The sequence below is a fragment of the Ambystoma mexicanum genome, chromosome 4q, assembly GCF_040938575.1.
Source record: "Ambystoma mexicanum isolate Mex_15411 chromosome 4q, UKY_AmexF1_1, whole genome shotgun sequence".
In the NCBI taxonomy this organism is placed as follows: Eukaryota; Metazoa; Chordata; class Amphibia; order Caudata; family Ambystomatidae; genus Ambystoma; species Ambystoma mexicanum.
This window is the reverse complement of record NC_090928.1, coordinates 225,299,590-225,320,129: the sequence shown is the minus strand read 5'-3', so window position 1 is coordinate 225,320,129 and position 20,540 is coordinate 225,299,590. Positions and strand designations below refer to the sequence as shown.

Sequence of the window (20,540 nt, the reverse complement as noted above, 5' to 3'; positions counted from 1 at the left end):
TCCTTCCAACCTCCACTGCGGATTCTCCCTTCTGTTCTCTGACCCCCAGAATGCGTAGGTTGTTCCGGCGCTCCCAATTTTCCAGGTCATCCAGCTTCAGGATGGTATCTTCCTCGCGCATTTCCTGGTCCGTCAAGCAAGCCTCATATTTCATATCCAAGACATCTACCTGCAGGTAGTTATTCTCCATCCCGTCCATTTTATCTTCCAGCTTGTCCACACTGCCCTTTAGGTTACTGATTGATGCCTTAATGTCCGTCCGTATCGCCTTAATTTCTTGAAGTATGTCCTTACGGTCGTCTCCGGTTAGGGCCAGCACTGATGTGTTTCCTCCTGCCGCCATCTTGGACTGGGTTAGATGGCTTCCCCCCCACTGTCAGAAAGGCCTCTCCGGAAGCGCTGGAGCGACTGAACTCCCACGTGGGCCACACTTCTGTGTCCTGGTGGTCCCCGATCCTCCTCCAGCGTGGACTCAAGCAATGTCCCGCAAAGTTCAGGGCTCTGGCTGACCACCACTGGCCCCCCTTGTCCTCGCCTTAATTCCTAATTGAGCCTGTCTCTCTTCTCCGGGGCCCCAGATGTCCTTCAAGCGCCAACTGCACTGTGCCTATGGCCTCACTGTCCTGGACGTCACCCACGGGGTCTGTGTTCCTGCTTGCCTAACTTTCCTTGGTGGTTTGCTCCTGGTCCCTGGACCACCAACCCCCTAGGCTCCACGCCTACTCTCCACCGTCCAATTTTGTGTCATTCCCTCGGGTGCCCGCTCCACTGTCTGGTTGGGCCCAAGTGTCCCAAGGCTCTCCTTTCACTTCTGGTGAGGGCAGCCCCTCAATTCTCAATGTCTTCGGTGTTTGCCCTTGGCTGGGACCAGGCCCACTGCCTCCTCTGTGCATGCTGTCCTTTCCTTCTCTTTCTCCCCCTCTGTTTCTTTTTCACTTTAAGTCCCCCCTTTTTTTCCATTCTTCCGTTATTCCTCTCTTTATATTTAACGAGAGTTAGGGAGTGTTTTCACCGCTCCAGGTCCTTATAAACAGGGGTCCTCCAGGCAGCGCTTAGCAACCTCTGCGTGCACCACTATGCCCCAACTTGTTGTACTACCTGGGGGGAGAGCACACCGCAATGCCACGAATTCCCTTTCACCCCGCATAGAGCCGAGGGAGAGACTACACTACGCGCGTGGGTGAATTCATTCCGGCACCTCCTCCGCCCTCCCTCTCACCTGGTGTCTTCACTCTGGTCCGCTCCTCCCAAGGTCACGTCCTCTTGTGCTGCAGGGGTGGCCAGGACCGCGCTGTAGGTCTTGGTCCCAGACTCTCCGCCTCCGGGGTTTCTCATCGTCCTCACGCTGGGTTCTCAGCAGGCCCAGTGACCTGAACACTATGAGGGGGTCGGCCCCCACCAGCAGAGGACTCCGGTCCTGCGCCGCTCTCCCCTGCACTCCTCTCACACCGGGGGGAAGGCGCCGGGGTGCGGCTCAGAGCATGTGCTGGATCCGGCTCTCTGCTCACGCTTGGTCCACGGCAGCCTCCACGTCGGTTCTCTGCTTGGGGCTCCAAAGAAGCAGGGTGCACTGACACACAGCCCCGTTTACGACCCAGGAGGGGGCCCGAAAACGCCATGTTACGGCTAGTTCTGCTGTGGGGGGAGCCCTACAAGCCCGGGTATAACGGTGCTTAGACGGAGCAGCAACTTCACACAGCCATCATGGGCCGCGCCCCCTGGTGGTCTCTGTAAATAGTTTTAAAGGTGTTAATCAGCGCATGTTTGGATTTGTGGAGGTAACGGGTAAAACGGAAGAGTCTGAGCATGTGAGCCTGTCACATGCTTCTTACTGAGTTAATGAGCACACAAGTTGAATGGGCCGGGAGATAGTTGAGGAAAGGACCCGTGGTCAGTTGCGTGGTGACGTAGCGCAATGGTCACCTTGGTAACGCAAGCAACTTCCTTATTAGTGAACGGCAGAGCGGCGGCTTCTGAGAAGTATCCCTGAGGTTCTGAAAAGGATTGGTGTAGCACAGCTGTGATAGTCTACAAGGAAGGTATTTAAACAATTTGTATGAGCTTGGCAGTGCTGTGATTGAAGTCGAGGGAGAATGGACAAGAGGAGGGATAACAAGGTTTAGCAGCGAGCCAGGAGCTTATAGTTTAATGCTCAAACAAGAAAGCCCTAGTAACAATAGAAGCACCAATAGTCAGAACAGTCATTAGAGGTAGTTAAGAATGTGCTGCAAGTCATTATCATAATAGAAAACGTATACAGAAAACAAATGGAGAACTGATGGGGAATGGATTTCGTAATTGAAATTTTTTGTAAAGGTTTGTATAAACCAAAACAATAATGAAAAAAAAGAACTGATGGGGATAACCTACAGAATACGGAAATAAGTCAGACAGAAGTAAAACTAGATAAGCAGAGGATGGCAAAGAAAAAATAAATGGATCAGGAAGTCTAATTTAAAAACTAAAATAACTCGGAGAGAAAGCTCTGGAGGGACATCCAGGAATTCCTCGTGCTGCATCTTTCTTAGAAGTGAGAACGAATGTGAGAGAGATTTAGAGTCTACACTAAGAAGATAAGTAGAGGACTTGTAGTCCTAGTGCCTGCAAAATAGGTACTCCATTGCCGGAGCTGCCACAGAGGACGCCACCGCTGCTGGTGACTGCGCTGCAGATGTGTCGGAACCCTGACATCGTCCCAGTGCTTCTCCTTTGGCACAGTCCTCCTTCATCATAGTCCTCTCTCTCCTCAGAGACCTTCATCATAGTCCTTCTTCATCACAATCTTCCTCCTTTGACACAGCCCTTCTCCAGCTATATTCATAATCATTCAGTCAAACATCCTCTCGCTCTTTCATTCATTAATCCTCATATGCCTATTCATTAACCCCCATGCACCCATTCTACACTGTATGCTTTCCTCTGACATATCCCTAATCTGCCTAAGTATGTCGGTGTACATTTACTCAGAAAATTATTTCAGCCCAAACTATTGCCTTCGCCAGTGCTTGTTCTTATGTGAGTGTATCTTAACCATAACTGCTATCGCCAAAGAAATCTACGCTATACATTTGAACATGAATGGACATCTGACACACACCTTGAGTCGTGACATGAATTAGCTAAGCACAACCTTGGAAGATGCTACTTGCACCTTTGTTACTTGTTAAGATGTGATACCTGCTTACTATGAAAAATAACTCGGCCACCATTTTAAGGCATACTGCAGAGAGACAAATCAATTTAAAGCACCACTCGATGTCCTAGGATATTGTTGCTAATTCCTCTCAAATCTTTGGCTTGGTGATAGAAATGGAATATGAGATATTACTCATGACTTACCCATATACTAGACACCATTTAGCCACATTGACGTGAATCTCCTAAGTCCTCTCCACCTTTGCCGCCTGCATTAAATGTATGGGCTGTGACAAGATTAGCCAGGCTATCTGGTGAATCACTGACTCAGATTCTATTAATATGAGGGAATGTCGGCAGCTGAACAGTCGCACAGTAAAGTTTCCCTTTTACTTCCGAGGGGTGGAGGGATTTAGGAAGACCAAACAACCAAAGATAAATCATGGCAAATTTTAAGATCACTTATTTGTCTCCAACCCCGTTTTTTTTAACAGTCCTGAGCCCTAAGCAGCTTTTACATTTTCATCGTAAATAGGACAAAAAAGGGCCTGGCATAGTATTGCTACCATTTGAACTATTCATTATGACAAACCTGTGCATTGTTACTTTCTTCGACTCCCATATCAAAACTCACTTTTATTCATTGCCTCCTCTACCATCAGTTGTAAATGTGTTGCCAAGAACTATACATTATAAAAGGACTTACCTATGTGCTGGAATTACTTTGTTTTGTGAGAAGGAATCTTTGCCTATATAATGACTAAATATTGAACGCTGAAGTGTTTCGCATTTATTCAGAAAAGAATGGTAGCTTGCATGAAGGATCTATGTAGTCAAAGCATTGTCCTATATTTCAAGGGTTTTATACTACGCAAAATCACCAATGTAGTCATTTTAGAGAGCCTGGCTTGTCTAGAGGCTGGCGCATTGTGTCCCCGTCTAGGGTATCCAGAAATCAGTGCAATTTAGTGACAATGTGTCATGACCCTTGCCCCTGGCCCTCACTGGCAAGTCAGCCTTCCAGTTAGGGCCAGGTCAAAGGCCTTAAAACCGCATCCAAGACTCTCTTGGAGTCAGTCCTGGCACCTTTGGCGCCAGGCTCATAACCATCATGAAGACCAACATTAGAATGGGACTATTTACTTGGGACTATTTAACTTGGGGGGGGGGGGGTTCAGCCAACATGGAGGTACACACATAGCTCAGTTACAAGGAACTGAGCTATGCGGTCTAGTCCTTTGGGTGTGGCAGGCCTGGGACTAATTTACCTGGACTACTTTGGGTGTGGCAGGCCTGGGACTATTTTACCTGGACTACTTTACCTGAGACCATTTAAACCGCACCCAAACAGCAGAACATGCTTTGCGTTATTCTGCTGTGGGCAGCGTAATGCTCACCGTGTCAAGTTCTTTGATGCCAGCTTACCTGAAACCAAGGACCTGCGGAGAGAGAAAGAACACTAGGAAACTTACCTGGAATACCATAACCTGGAAAGAAGAGAAAGAAAGACAGCATTAGTAAGCGTTTACTCACGTTTCCTCCCGAATGAAGAAAGTCACACAATTCTTACCCGGGTAGTCATCTCCTGGTCAGTATCATTGCTGGAACATTACGGCGCTCGGCGAGGAACATCGCAACCTGCAAGGAGAGAAAAGACACAGGTTAGCAATATAAAAGGCGAAACAGCGCCACGCATCGCGCATTACTCACCGGACAGCATCGCGCACACCGCGCTTTCACCTACCGGCCCATGCTCATCGTCAAACTGCATGACAACACCAAAATACCTTTCCATACCTAAAAGGAAAGAAGCAAGACATTATTATTCGAACTAAAAGGAACATAAGAACTGCATAAAAAGACTGTAAAGCAGCAAAACTACGGAGTCGCAGCAGGCCTGGATTCCCACAGGGGGGCTTGCACCAGTGAAGTAACTTGGTCACTGCTCACCCCCCACATCTACGCGCCCCTGCCACGAGGAGCAGGACGGAGAATCCACCTTTTACAATACTAAGGTAGGAGAAGGCCCAAGGGGGAGGAAGGAGTTGAGGCCAAGGGAGGTGGGAAAAATAAAGACAATCTGGTATTGAATCCAGCTCTCCTATATTGCAGACCCATCTTTAACCAGAGGCCTTACCAAGGGACCGGGAGAAGGTTTGAGAGTGCAAATCATCCAACCAGGGCTGGGTGGCGTCCCCGTGGATACCAGGTGAGCATAACACAATATAGTGACTTGTTTTCAATCTTGGAACATTACTACATACATGTTCCCCCAGTGCTGCTCAGTTTTGAACCATGTTTGCATTGGAAAAAAAATTCCTCTTTTGCAAAAATGATTTTTTGCTGTAATGGATATTTATAGCGAGCCATTTTTGCTCCGGTGTAAATTGTAATGCAGAAATGTATTGCACCCCTCTAGAGTTGTAATAAGGGCCATTAGGTTTGGATCACCATTCATAATCCCCTGCCCCCAAATCCCCACTACATTGTTTCTGCACTTCATTCAATAGGTTTGGTCTGAAAAACTATTAAGCTTAGGCTTTTTTCTCTTCATACTCTGGGTCTGAGGACCAACAGAATATTTACTCAGCTCATCCAACTTCAACTCCTTAATTTGTCCAGTAGGAACTTTCAGATGAATGCCTATAAGAATTAAAGGATGAAAATGGAACACAGTGACCCATTTGGCTCGGCTATGAAAATGGTTAAAAAGAGACGATAGAACATAACCTTAGTGGGAGAATGTGGTCAATAATAGCTGCACTAGTCGGAACCATCCCTATGAGGTGTCTCCACCCTTGTCATAGGGGTCAGCTCCCTTGGGAAATGGGTTTGGTGTACTCCTGCGGGATCTATGGGGCAGCAACTTACAAGACAAGTGGGAGAACTTTGGCTAGCTGTGAGGATGGAGGTTCAACCAAACGGGTTTACCGGTCTATTCTTAGTAGAACCTCCTGTTCAAGTACTATTCCATAGTCTAAACAAAACATAGTTCAGAGCTACAAGTTCTATTAAAGCCCTTACAGTCTCTGGGTTTTTTAAGTGCCCCAGCAAGCTTTTCTTGTTTCCTGGTTTTTCTTCTTTTTTTTTTGTACAGATGTTGTTACCCTGTGTCCCTGGGTTGGCTTCCTGGGCTCATTTGATGGGTCATCTTCAGCAGGAGTCCCTCCCCTCCACCACTCCCTGGGTATTATCAGACTGAAGTTATTCTCATCCACCAGTCAAGGCTTGACCGCTTGAGCTTTAGCCCAAAACAGTCTAAGGCTCTTTGGCTCCTGCCATGTTCTGTATTTGAGATATAGGATTTAACCACTGTGTATGTTTTAACATCTTGTTGTGCTTTTAATAACCGCTATTTGTGAGGACATCTAAAGTTTAAATTAATTGAAAAACAATGTATTGACATCGTGGGTGTCTGACACATTAGAATTTTTTTTTATTAAAGTGTTACACCATGTTACAAATACCTATTCACAGCAAACATTAAATTCCCATGCAGTAGGGTAGACAAGAGAATAAGTCCAATTTGTAATCCCTTCACTGTCTCCAGATGTGGGCCCAAAGCAGACACAGGTTCTTATCAAGCTCTGGGCTTTAGCCCCAAGCAGGCTTTCAATTATCTTTCTCTATCCCAGGGTCTGGTTTGCAGCCCTAAACAGGCTCTTGGCAATCTGTACTCATTGCACCCTGCTGTTTGCAAGGAGGAACTGAGATATGGCTCTTGGTAGGCTTTCTGGTTGGTCCCAGAGGCTCTGGATCGCCCTATTAGACTCATCCAGGGTCTGTCTCTCTGCCAGAGCCCGGTTCTCTCCCTGATTCTGTCTCTCTTTAAGTTCCTTAACTCTCCAAGGGATTGGGTGGCATTCTTACTTTATAGGGGTTATGGTGCCCTGGTCCCTGCAGTATCTGTAAGCCACTGGCTCCTATAATTGTTCTCAGCACCTTTACCAGGCTTTGGTCTTACTGCTCTGCATGGAACATCTGCACTCCTTATTCCCTCTCCCAGACTGAAATTCCACATGTCTACTCCTTGATTGACTGGTCTGGTCGGGTGATTCTCTGTATTGATCCTTTTGGGACTGAGGCTTTGCAGTTGAGATCTCAGGGACGAAGACTTTAACAGGTTTGGTAGCCATCTTGAAAACCTGACATTTGCTTGGAGCCATTTTTGGTGAGCAATATGTTTCCCTCTCTCGTTTGTGTGCTGCCTTCTTTGAAGGTAAAAGGGGTTATAGCTAGGAAATTTCCAGTTTCTGGTGCCTACTTACTTCTCTTTTTATTTGGGGTGTAGACCTGGTGTTTCCATTCTGACTTGAAGTCTAAATATTTGTATGTGCAAGCCCTACTGCTGAATGGATGAAGAGTGATAGTTCTTCCACTGTGCTGTCCTGTCTGAGTTGGGTGGGGTGTTTCTGGGGCATTTCAGGAGTCTTGGGGTGTGTATTTCTTTAAATCTAAGTGGTTGCTAATTGTTTCTCTTCCCTTGTTCCTTGGATGCAGAAGTGAGGGTTCCATTTAAAGCAATGCACCAGGTCTTTGTTGGATATTGGAATTATGAGGAGGGGGCTTTGCTGTAGCTTGTCGAGGCCTTGGATGAGCAGATGGGCGCCGGGGAACCCCTGTATATCACCTTCATTTTCCATGCAGGTCAATGGGATTAATGCATCTCAATTCTTCCCCTGCTATGGTTCTGATTCCCGTAATGCACGTTTCCCATATCTAAAGGAGAAAATTGCATATTAAAGGGAGTGCAATATGTGTACTTCTCTGTTTATTTTAATGTTTATTCTTATATTAATTTCTATTGTCTATTTACAGATTCCAGGCCTTCATATATTTTACATCGGTTCTACAGGCGGTTTCCTGTGGCATCCATTACTTGGCTTCTGTGTTCATTGCTGTTACTCCCAAATACTTTTGTAATGTCAATGGAAATATCAGCACTGTTCTACTCTCTAATTCTTCCAGTACGTCAGAGATACACAGTGCCTGGAACCAGTGGACCTCAGTCAAAAACTACCTCGTGGTTCAGCTGAATAATGGAGAGATTTGGGAACTCAACCAGTGCAGTAGATCGAGGCGGGACGAGATGTTTAATCTTACTTATGATTATGATGCCAATAAGACTATATTCCCTTGTTCCGATGGCTTCCTCTATGATCAGACCAAAGTGAAGAGCAGTGTGGTTACAGAATGGGATTTAGTATGTGAACGAGAATGGCTCGCAAAATTTATCCAGCCAACCTTCATGCTTGGAGTCTTGCTTGGAGCCGTACTTTTTGGCGATGTTGCAGACAGGTAATTTACACATTTTTGGTCTTCATTACATTTATTCATTGTGGTAGGAATCTCAAATAAGTTTTATGTTGTAGTGTATTTGTTTGACTGCTGAAGTGAACACTTTAAGAAATGAACACATTAACAATTTTGTATAATGCACTCTTTAAATGTATGTGAGGTTTATAAACATTAAAGATTGTATCTGAATTAATGGAATAGCTCACATTTTCCCACATTAACCAATTTCAGAAAATCTAAAAACAATATTTGTAATCCAACTCAGCTGTTTAAGCTTTTCATATTTCGGGACCACTGTGCTAGTTGCATAATTCCTCTTAATAAACTCGGGTGACCCATAATTTGATCACACTATTTGGCACTTTGAGTGGTTGCTTCTTAAAACAACTACAAAGTGTTTTAAGCCTGTTTCTTGTTTTAGATGTAGCCCATGTCATCCATAACACATTTTTCAATTGTGAGAACATTGATATTTTATGTGTGTTAAAGGTCTAGGCAAGCATCTATATGGTGCATCCTCATGACTCCTCATATCCCCATCAAATTGAACATACATATGTTTTTGCGTATTGTGGCGATTCACAGGATCTCAACACTTCTCCACTGGGGGGAAGCCCTTCCCTGTCAAGCTATGAAGGGGAGGTTGCTACCCAATAGTCCGCCTATGGGAGGTGGAAAGTGGGACCTCACAGGGAGAGACTCCCCTCATGGGCATAAAGACTCCCGTTCCTTGAAGGTACTTCTAACCCTCTTGCCCTTGCACCCATAAAAACTCTAAAGTCTGCAGAGTGTGTAACTGAAAGTACTACTGTGTATTACTGTAACATTCCTGCCCTTCCTTTTTTGAGACTTGACACCAAGAATTGTAAGACTAAGAAGAATACGAATGATAACTTCTCCAGCATGCGGTCTGGCATGGATTCACATGCTCATGAATATTCTCCGTTGTCAGGCTGGGAATCCTTGATAAAGAAAAAATCAGCTTTAGTTTCTTTTTACTAATAACCAATCACTGGTCTCTGGGTCATACTGCCCCCAGCCAATGACTGCCCTCTACCTAAGCCCCTCCTCTGGCAGCCATCTTCAGATTTTTACTGCACGTTCAAGTTTTAGGAGTCCTCGTGCTATAGCTCTCTAGCTTTTACTGCGTTTTGCATAATTTCGAAGAGTTTTCTCTTATATTTTCGGTCAATCGAGCCACAAGCTCCACCGATTCTACTTCCGATCAACAGGGATCCATTTCGGAATTTTTCTATGCCCCTCAAGGGCGAATTTTCGTCAAGTTGTCAGTTCTTGGAGGATTCCGGAAGATCTTTGAGGCCTGCCCCGCGTGATCATAGCCCAGGAAAAAGGAAACACGACGCCTGTTGGATCCAAGCTGTTCAGGAGCTGCCCTGGATGGTTCATAGTGACTGTTTCGACAGTCAAAGTTTCGAATGCCAAAAGTTTTGCATTTATTTTTATGGGGGACCCCCCCGAACCCCTGTTTTTTTTCTTTAAACACTTATTTTACAATACGAAATTAAAATCAACCCTTTAATATAAAAAAAAAATATATTCAAAACTTTTTTTTCCGGCACTTTTGTGTCTGAACTTTTGGCATTCAAAACTATTGTTTCGAAACTTTGACTGGACAGCACCCTGGATGTGGATTACAGAACGTCTTCAAGGAAGATGAGCACTCCCGGTGCCTCTACTGCCTTCACAAAGACAAATCCCACGTGGAGAAGGACTGTGCGTTCTTTAAAAACATGTCCGACAGGACAATGAGGGATCGTCGTACTCAACCAACTGGCTGGAGAGGAAGAGCCGAACAGCAGGCGAGAAGAAGTCTGAGTGGTCTTCTAAGACCTTTGTGGGTGCTCTGGCAACGGGGGCCCAACAAAAGGCAAAGCACTGCGAGTCCGCGGGAACGGGAGCGCCGATGGTTCGGGCTCTTCGGCTGCCAAGCAGGGCGCGATGTCACCGACGCCATCATCCACGAGCCAACGCTCTGGCTCGGTGAAGAGGAAGTCGGAGAAGCTTTTGGAGAAGCCCTGGTCGATCCTGACAGAGACAGCCAAGGGGGAGCGGGTCAGCGACCCTCCTCCTAAGGTGAAAGCCTCAGGCGGGCCTAAGGTCGTGAAGGCCCCGATTCACCCGGCGAAGGCCTCGATTGAAGGAGTCGTGGCGGCCCTGGTGAAGCTGGTGGAGGCTACCCCAGTGAAGATGACTTCTGGGCCTAGAGTTTCCCCGCCACCCCGGAAGGGAATCATCTTTTCAGCCTAACGAGAAGACCCTCGTGAAACCCCGGGAGGAGAAAGAGGAGGGGCACGGTAGCCATAACGGACACAGATACCACCTCCGAAGATGAGCTGGCTGGCGTCGCAAAGATCCTGGACAAGAGGTTCGAGGAAGTCCGGTCCTACGGGAGGGATCCCGACGAGGCAGGCGTAGAGAGCAACGGTGGAGCCAACGAGGAGCCGTGGGGGAGACGGAGGACCCCACTCCCCAGCCGTCGCTCCCATCACAACCGATGCCTATGTCACAGGACAACTCAGGAGCAATCTTGATGGCTATCCAGACCATGTATACAGAGATAAGGACAATGTTGCCCTTACCTCCAGCGGATGATCCAGTGGCGACTGGACCGTCAGGAAGCCCACCGAGCAAGCGCAGGCGAATCCATCCTCCCCCTCCTTTCTAGCCTTCACCTCCTTCTCCTCCACTGAGGGATGAGACGAGAATGGAGACGGCGATGACGGGGATGGACGACGATGACGGTGGTGATGACAGGACAGATCTCCCATCACCCCCTGCCAGGGCCTCCCCTCCTGACGAATTGGCTCCTTTCACTCCATGATTGCCAGGACATCAGAGCTTTTCCAGCTTTGCCCCGAAGATCAGAAGAAGGAGGGCTTCCTCTACCAACAATGGGAGGCAAAGAGGAAGACCGTCCTCTCAGTATCGTTAATGGACAACATCTGGGACGAAGGACTGTCCACGGCTCCTGCGAAGAGGGACCGGTATGAGAAGAAGTACCGGTTCCCAGATTCCGCCCCGATGTGCCTTAGCGCTCAGCCATCCACGGATTCAGTGGTCTCCGCAGCGGCCAAGAAGGAATCGGCTGGGGCGACGGCATCAACTTCCACTTCCCCACCGACGGCGAGGGGAAGAAGCTGGACGCCATGGGACGACGAGTCATCTTGTTGGCGGCAACGACCATCCAAGCGGCCAACACCCTCGCGATCGTGGCGCGCTACGGCAGGGAGCTGTGGTTCAAGATCGCTCCCCTCCCGGATTTCCTGCCAGACGACAAGAGGACGGAGGCCCTTGAAATCCTACAGGAAGGCGAGGTGGCGTCAGACCACGCCATCACGGTGGCCACGGACATTGCTAACACCGGGTTTCGACAGATGGGCAACATCGTTTGCCTTCGCCGACGCGGTTGGCTCAAGGCAACCGACTTCCGTCAGGATGTTCAGACCAGGGTATTGGACATGCCCTCTGACGGGAACAACTTGTTTGGGAAGGCAGTGGACGAGTCACTGCAGACCATCAAGGTGGACACCGAGATGGCCCGGGCCTTGGGTTCTCTCCATCGATGGCCGTCCTTTCGGACCCCCGGAGGCAAGTCTCAAGGGATTTGGTGGCGGTTCCTCGTCGTACCGCCAAGCGGCCCGCTCATCGTCGCTGGAGGCCTACAGAGGCTGCAGCAAGGCCAGAGGACATTGTCGTCATCGCCAAGGAGGCGAAGCAAGATTGAACCGGCCGTGACATCGGGCCCCCACCCAAGCACCCCGGTGGGAGGCCGGCTGACAAAATTTGTCAGTGTGTGGGAGTTCATCTCCACCGACCGTTGGTTGGTGGGCGCGCTGGCCCACGGGCACACTCTGGAATTCCAAAGAAAGTGTCCCTGTCTACCACCCATGGCCAGGAAGGAAAACCACTTGCCACTGCTACTTCTAGAGGTACGAGCGATGCTAAAAAAGAGCGCAATAGAACTCGTCCCAAAAAGGCTCAGGGGCTCCGGAGTATACTCGCAGTATTTCCTCGTCCGAAAGAAGACCAGCGGTTGGCGACCCATCCTGGACCTTCGTCGTCTAAACAAATACATCAAGTCCCAGAAATTCTGGATGGTCACCCTTCAGTACGTGCTGGGACAGCTGGAGGAGGGCGACTTCCTATCGTCGCTAGACTTGGAGGATGCCTACTTCCACATCCCCATACACAAAGGATATTGAAAGTTCCTACGATTCGTGGTCCAAGGGCAATACTACCAGTTCAAGGCCCTACCCTTCGGTTTGAAGTCGGCGCCGATGGTCTTCACCAAGTACCTGGCACCAGTGGTGGCGCAGCTGCGCCTGCAGGGGATCCACGTATAGCCCTACCTGGACGATTGTCTCATCCGAGCAAAGTCGAGGGAACTCACCGTCGATCACACAGCGAAGACCGTCCGACTGTTCATGGATCTGGGATTCTAGATCAACTTCACGAAATCCCACTTGGTACCGTAGCAAGACGCCCTGTTCCTGGGAGCCAGACACGACACAGTAGTGCGATTGGCTTCACTGTCGGAGGAAAGGACAAAGGCCATTCTGGGCAAGTTACAACGGCTGTTAACCATGGAGACGGCCAGGGTGAGGTCCATCAAGTCCCTACTCAGCATGATGTCATTGTGCATCTACCTCATGCGCCCATGCAGGTTGCGGTTGCCGCCACTGCAGGAGTTCCTCGACGCCCGTTGGATGCAGGCAGCGGGCAGCTTCAAAGACCATATATCCCTCAATGAGACGTTCCGCCAAGTGATCCAGTGCTGGGGCAACTGTGCGCACCTAGCAGCAGGTATGGCCTTCCAGACCCCAGCACACCAGGAAATGGTGATGACGGATGCCTTCCTGGAAGGATGGGGAGCACACACCGGAGATCTCCATGCAAGAGGCCTTTGACCCCCAGAGGAGAGGTCACTACACATCAACGTCCTGGAGCTCTGAGCCGTGTTCTGGGCCCTCAGGTCGTTCCTCCCGTCCCTCAAGGGCAAGGTGGTGAGCGTCTTCACCGACAACACCACCATGATGTTCTACATCAGGAAACAAGGGGCCACCAGATCCCCAGCCCTATCCAAGGAAGCACAGGATCTGTGGCACTGGGCTGTTGCCCACGGGATGTTCCTGGTACCCTTCCATCTGGCAGGAATAAAGCACACCATTGCTGACTCACTCAGTAGGGAGATGCACTCTTGCCACGAGTGGGAGCTTCCCCAGGATCAAGTGGATCACCGGTTCCGATGATGGGGCAATCCCCAGATCGATCTATTCGTGACAGTGACGAACACCAAGTGCCAGAGTTTCGCCAGCAGGTTCCCCCTGGGACGGCCTGTTCCTGTATGCGTTCCCACCGCTGCCGTTGCTCCTGACGGTCCTGTTGCAGGATGATCCTCGTCGCACCGGCGTAGCCGAGGCAGATCTGGTTCCCGGACCTTCTGGACATGTCAGTGTCACCCCCAGTCAAACTGCCGACAGACGCGGATCTTCTCGCCAGGGAAAGAGGCGCCATCCTCCATCACGACCCGGGATTGCTGAACCTGCAGGCCTGGCTCCTGCAGCACTAGAGTTCGGAGGATACGATATACCGGCGGACTGCAAGGAGGTGCTTGCAAAGGCCAGGGCATCCTCGACGCTTAAGTGCTATGGTTACAAATGGAAGAGGTTCTCTGGCTGGTGCCGTGCACAGAAGATCAACCCACTATGGATTACGCCCCTCAAGTGCTGCCATACATGCTGTCGCTGGCCAAGGCAGGGCTGGCGCACGCCTCCATCAAAATCCATCTGGCAGGGATCTCCCAATACACCAGAACTCCGGGGCGGTCATCTCTGTGGTCTCATCGCCTGGTGAAGGAGTTCATGAGAGGACTGTTCCAATCGTTCCCGCCGAGTAAGGCTCTGTCCCCGGCGTGGGAGCTCAATGTGTTGCTGACCAGGCTCATGGGGCGCCATTCGAGCCTCTGCCTTCGGCACCGTTGACGTTTTTGTCATGCAAGAGTGCATTTCTTATGGCCATCACCTCCGCACGACGAGTGGGAGAGATCCAGGCCCTCTCCTGTAAACCTCCATATCTGACATTCCACGAGACGAGGGTAGTGCTGAGGACGCACCCCTCCTTCATTCCCAAGGTGCCGTCGGACTTCCATCTCAATGAGCCCTTGGTGTTACCTGTTTTCTTCCCGTCGCCTTCGTCGCCGGCTGAGAGGACTTTGCACTCGCTAGATGTGGCTAGAGCGCTGAAGTTCTACGTGGACCGCACGAAGAGCCTGCGGAAGACATCACAGTTGTTTGTGAACTTTGGACCTGTGAACTAAAGGAAGGCCTTCTCGAAGGCTTCCATTTCCAGATGGCTCTCCGGGTGTATTATGCACTGTCACCGGTTGGCAAACCGACCGCTGCCCGGCCGTCTGAGAGCCCATTCAACCAGAGCGATCGCTGCTACCACGACGTTCCTGTCTGGTGTGCCCCTGCTGGACATCTGCACGGCTGCTACGTGGAGGTCGACACACACCTTCACGAGATTCTACTGCGTCGACCGGGATTCCAGGGAGGAGTCCAGAGTCGGCCAGGCAGTGCTGCGCAATCTGTTCGCTTGAAGGTGAGCGTGGTGAGGAGGTAAGAGATGCTTAATGTTGAGTTAGTAATGCTTAATGTTGAGCCTTGCCACCCCCGTGGTTTTGCATGTGTGTACTGCTATGTATTCTTGTATTCATGAGCATGTGAATCCATGCCAGACCCCATGCTGGAGAAGGAACAAGTTACTTACCTGTAACTGTTGTTCTCCAGCATGGGTCTGGCATGGATTCACATGCGAACCCTCCCTCCATCCCCTCTGGGGCTCTTCTCTTGGTCCTACTGCCACTTTACGTGCTACCAAATCTGAAGATGGCTGCCAGAGTAGGGGCTTCGGTAGAGGGCAGTCATTGGCTGGGGGCAGTATGACCCAGCGACCACTGATTGCTTATTAGTAGAAAGACAGTTCAGAAACGAAACTGAAACTGATTTTTTTCTTTACTGAGGATTCCCAGCCTAACGACGAGGAATATTCATGAGCATGTGAATCCATGCCAGACCCATGCTGGAGAACAACAGTTACAAGTAAGTAACTTGTTCCATACCTTTAGAGATAGAGAGGTGGGGCCTTTTCTTATATTTAAAAAAAAAACTTGTTGAAACATGCCACCCCTTTGTCTGACTCTTTACCCCACCACGTCATATATAGTGTTAGAGTGGGATCGTGCCCAACTGATACAAATTGGGGTTCCCTTAAGTTCAACATGCTTACTCCTAAAGCCTCCAATCCATCTATTGCTACTGCTGAGTCAATCGGTTTTGATCTTCACAGTAGCAGTGGCGTTACCATTCCTTCAGGTGAACTTCAATTAGTTCTCACTGGCCTAATTCTATCTTCCCCCAAAAGACACCTATATAAGATCAGTTTCTAAATCCATTTTGGCTTGGAAGCATGGCCTGGATGTCATAGTAGGTGTGATAGATCCGACTACCAAGGCAACATAAAAATACTAATCCACAATAATGAAAACCGTCATGTAAAAGCTGGTGAGAAGGGGGTGTGACTAGCCGGGGACTCCAGCAGATGCCTCTCCGCTGAGCTCCCAGTCCTGATCCTGCCCTATCCACGAAATCCGCCCCTTATCGAATCGGTTGTGGACCCAAAATAAAGGGAGGGCTCCCCCATGTCCTGGGGTCCCCCAGTGCAAATGTGAAGTGGCTCCTGGCACCGGAACTGGGGGTGCGGACCCTTTAAGGTGGCCGTGGCAAGCCTGCAAAATGGCGGATGGACCCGATCCATAGGTGCAGCAGTGTGTCCCCCTGTGCGGCAGAGCTTCCTGCAGCTGACCGAGGACCTGGAGGAGGTATCAGGGTCCTAGCGGAGAGTGTGGCATCAACTGGTGAGCAGCAGGAGAAGGTGCCACGTAGCGGGAGGAGGAGCGGACATTGCCAGGTCACTGGAGCTGTGGCCCATCCCCCCGTGAGGGAGGCGGTGAGGCGCAACGAGGAACAGCCCCGGCCCGGGGCTAGAGCCGGAGCGGAGCACGGCGGGTGGACCCCATATTGTTCAGCAGAACAGCGAGGAGGAGCCCGGTGCCAGCGGCAGTGCACAGTTGTAATGCATGAGCAGCCCTGGGGTGCAGCATATCCCCCATAGCTACAAATCACAAGGGGAGAAGAGAGGAACATATCACTTGTCTCACCTCTGATGGCGATACCACCCACCCAACACACATTGGGAGCTAACCACAGAGAGCGCTGGGCATACCAAATGAGCTTGGTGGTGGGCTCTCAGCCTCACAGAGGGGGCACCAAGGGGCTGAAAACATCAAGCAGGTGCTGTACGCTGTGAGGTGAGAATGACGGAAAGGGCACACCACGAAGGAGTAGGCCACGCGAGATGGCGCTAACGACACTGGTGGCGTGGTGTGAATCCCCAACCGTGGCAAAAACTCATCCTGGACCCACATATCCTGCACACCACTATGGCCAAACAGCCGGCAAAACATATGGAGCCACAATCAGGGGACATTAAAGCACTCATGCAGGGCCAGGACCCACAACAGTGTGCCCAACAACAAGCCAGTGCCGAAATACACTCACCGCCCCCTGCACAGCTGGAAGTGTATGGCACCCCCAATAAGACCCCCCTATGTCTCCGGGTCTATGGCAGCTCCATTGGCTCCCCATGGCTCAGAGAGTTCAATTCAAATCCATGTGTATTGTGCACCAAGTCTTTTATGGCCAAGGGGCAGAATATTTGCAGAGTAAGTTTCATCCTACTAATAGTAATGATGCGATCCGACTGCGGTTGCTGCTGGAATCAGGTAAGGATGCGGTCCGACTGAGGTTGCTGCTGGAATCAGATAAGGATGTGCTTCAGGCGATGATTATTGCTGGAATCAGGTAAGATGCGCTTCAGGCGATGTTTATTGCTGAAATCAGGTAAGATGCGCTTCAGGCGGCGGTGAGCGTTACGCTGCTACCAGCAGACTAACGCGAAGTGCTTGCATGCGGACGGGGGCAGGCTCAAATAGCCTGGTCCTGGCCACGCCCATTTGTTCTGACTTGTGGCCCCACCCTGCCACTCCCAGAAGATGCCGCACGTGCAGCCCAATGCATTCCTATGGCCACGCCCGACCTGGAGGCACGTGGAGACCCTGCAGGGGAGAAAAGAGCACATGCACCAGAATAAAAGTGTGTAGAGCACACTTTCTCATGCGCTTGGTGCCAAAGGTGCCAGGACTGGGTCCAACTGGACCCTTTATGTAGTGGAGCTTGTGGTCCTTTCCCTGTGGCCATGACAGGGGCGGTCGGAAGCCAACAGTGTCTAAGAAAATACTATTTCGAAGCCCAGGCATGGGTGGTCTGGGGGTACCAGAGATGTCCCGGTACCTCATGGCAGCGCAATTAGCTCCAATACTGTTCTGGGCTTCACAAGAGATGGAGAGGGGATGGTGCGAGCTAGAGCAGCATGCTACTGACATTCCGCTGGGGTGCTTGGGGTTTCTGAAATCAAAGGCATGGGAGGCGGGTGGACCCCTGCTAGAGTCAACAACAAACACACTCTGCTTCTGGGACAAGTCACTACGCGTAAAGAGACTAAAGCCAGGGATGGGCCTCCTTACCCCCAATGGGATATAACCGGGACTTTTCACTGGGGAGGGCTCTGGGATTTTGGACAAATTGGGTGGGGCAAGCCACACTAACCTTGAGTGACCTTTTTCAAAATGGTGCACCCTTACAATTTGAAAAGTGTATAACGAAATTCTCCCTACCCAAACGAGAAAGGTTCCACTATGCACAGGTTAGACCCTGGGTTACGAGCATAGAGTGTAGGGAGGAAGCCAATAGAGACCCAGTGGGTCTGGAACTTACCATGAAAGAAGGATTCCTGAGGAAGGGCATTTCGAAACTGTACTGCTTATTAGATGGGGCTGAGCCAGGGGAGAAATTACCATACATGGGTAAATGGGAGCAGGATCTGGGGGGTAACGATCACAGAAGAAGAATGTGGGCAGGTTTGGTCGCGAGTGCAGAGAGGCCCCCTATGTTCCATGATGGAGTCTGCATATTATAAGATCTACATGCAGTGTTATTTGACACCACACAGACTACATGTGATGAACCCCAAGATTCCATCAGAGTGCTGGATGGGGTGTGGTCAAGTGGAGGACATGGAGCATATGTGGTGGACGTGTGCAAGGGCAAAGATCTACTGGAAAGAAATCCTGCGAGAGATTTTGGGGATACAGCTTCCTCTGTGCCCCAAAGTGATACTATTGAGAGTGGTGGCAGAGGGTGTTTATGACGCAAGTGGCTTAAGAAGTACACCAATCACCCACATGCTTACTGCAGCAAGAATTACTTTGGCACATAACTGGAAATCAGAACAAGGCCCGATAAAAGCAATGTGGTGGGTCAGGATGTGGGGAATTATGGCCAAGTATTTCTTTTTTGCATTGCATTAGAAATGTGTAAATACATGGCTCCCGTTTCACGAATTGTTTCAAAGAGCGACCAATTTTACCACTACCCGGCACCGCTCAGCAACCTCTCTGTACTGTGAATTAAAGTTAACTGACCTGAACGTGGGGTGAGGAAACCTCACATGGACAACTAATGGATGGAGCCTGGACCTTGAGTACAAACATAAATGCTCATGACCACCACCAAAAGTTTGTTGTGGGTTGTTTGGGGGGATCTGTGGGGGGATAAAGTTAAAACATTGTGAACCTAGCAGCTGTACTATTGCCGGTATAGTATTGCTGTTTGACTATGATGACTATGGGTGTTCACTTAATAGAATAAAGCTTATAAAAAAGCTTGTGTAAAGATTGCGTAAATAATATTGGAAAATGCAGTGTTTCCCATACCCTTTCAAGTCCAGAAGCAAGATATCACTGAGAGAGGTGCAAAGGGTTTTGGGGTAGCTGACATAAATCCACCTGAAGCAGTAAGAGCCTTAGCTGAAGATGCAGAGATTATTCCTGATTTAGCCTTTGCTCAACTCAATGATCAGATTTTAACAGAAGCCTTTTAGAAGGTCATTACAGAGGCTGAAGGTAGATCACAGGGAGGACCTTTCTTTTTTATTAAACCTGGGGTTTTGTATCCAGGGGATATGACATCCGAGGGTATATATAGAACACAGCTCGTAATACCTCGCATCCATAGGCGAGTGGTCTTATAAATGGCTCATTCACATTTGACATCTCAGAATTGCAAACACCCAAGGACTATTCATTCCCTGATTTTATTGGCCAGGAGCCCATGCAGAGATGAAGAACTTTGGCGCTACCTGTGCTGTATGTCAAAAACAGCTGCATAACTGTGTGGCTCTGCAGCTTGCCGGAAAACAACGCATCGGCTAGAGCATCCTTTTGGTACATACCATGCCTCCTTTACACCTCAAAAGATCATGCATGGTTGCTGCATCCTGTGGCTGAACACCGGGCCTTGGGGTGCCGCCCGACTCCGGGAACACAGGAGGCCGTCCCGTGCGGCCTGCATGTTGACAACCGCTGCCCAAGAACACAGTAGGACGTCCCACGCTGCCTTTGTGGTGTCAGCAGCTGCGTGAGTGTCATGCATGAGTCAGCTAACCCGCTGTGCGGGATGGGTTGCCCACACTGCTCCGCTTTGACAGCGCGTCGGATGGATGCGTGAGAAGACCCCCACGACCACTTGACACTGGGATACCCTGCTTTTGCCAGGGCCGCCGGATCTGGACTGCTGCCTGCTCTGTTAGGGCATTGGGGACGTTGCTGGCTGAATCTCCCTGCACCACGTTGTGGTCGGGCTACCGCCCGCCTGCGCACCGACTCCCCGCCAGGTGCTACCTGTGGGGTGACTTTATACTTCTGTTGCACTGAAGCCCTGTGACGCTGCAATCCTTGCCGGACCTGGGCTGACCCTCAAGGGGCCCGTGATCCAATCCACCTGGCTGGTGCACTGTTTGTCTCCGCCAGACTCTTGATCTCCTCACCAACGGCCTTCTGGAGGGAGCTCTCTACTGCCATAGCCTGGAACCTGCTGGTGCCTCCTTTACCTGCTGTGCGAGGCTTCCCT

The 20,540-nt window shown here is 50.0% G+C and overlaps 1 protein-coding gene across 1 annotated transcript in view; it reads left to right on the top strand.

The window, feature by feature from the left end:
- The window catches only part of SLC22A16 (solute carrier family 22 member 16), a 963,109-nt gene that overhangs the window by 299,028 nt on the left and 643,541 nt on the right, over positions 1-20,540 (top strand). Inside the window, exon 2 of the mRNA XM_069607763.1 lies at positions 7,954-8,433. Within this exon, the coding sequence (XP_069463864.1) occupies positions 7,954-8,433 (480 nt within the window). The remainder of the gene's footprint in view (positions 1-7,953; positions 8,434-20,540) is intronic.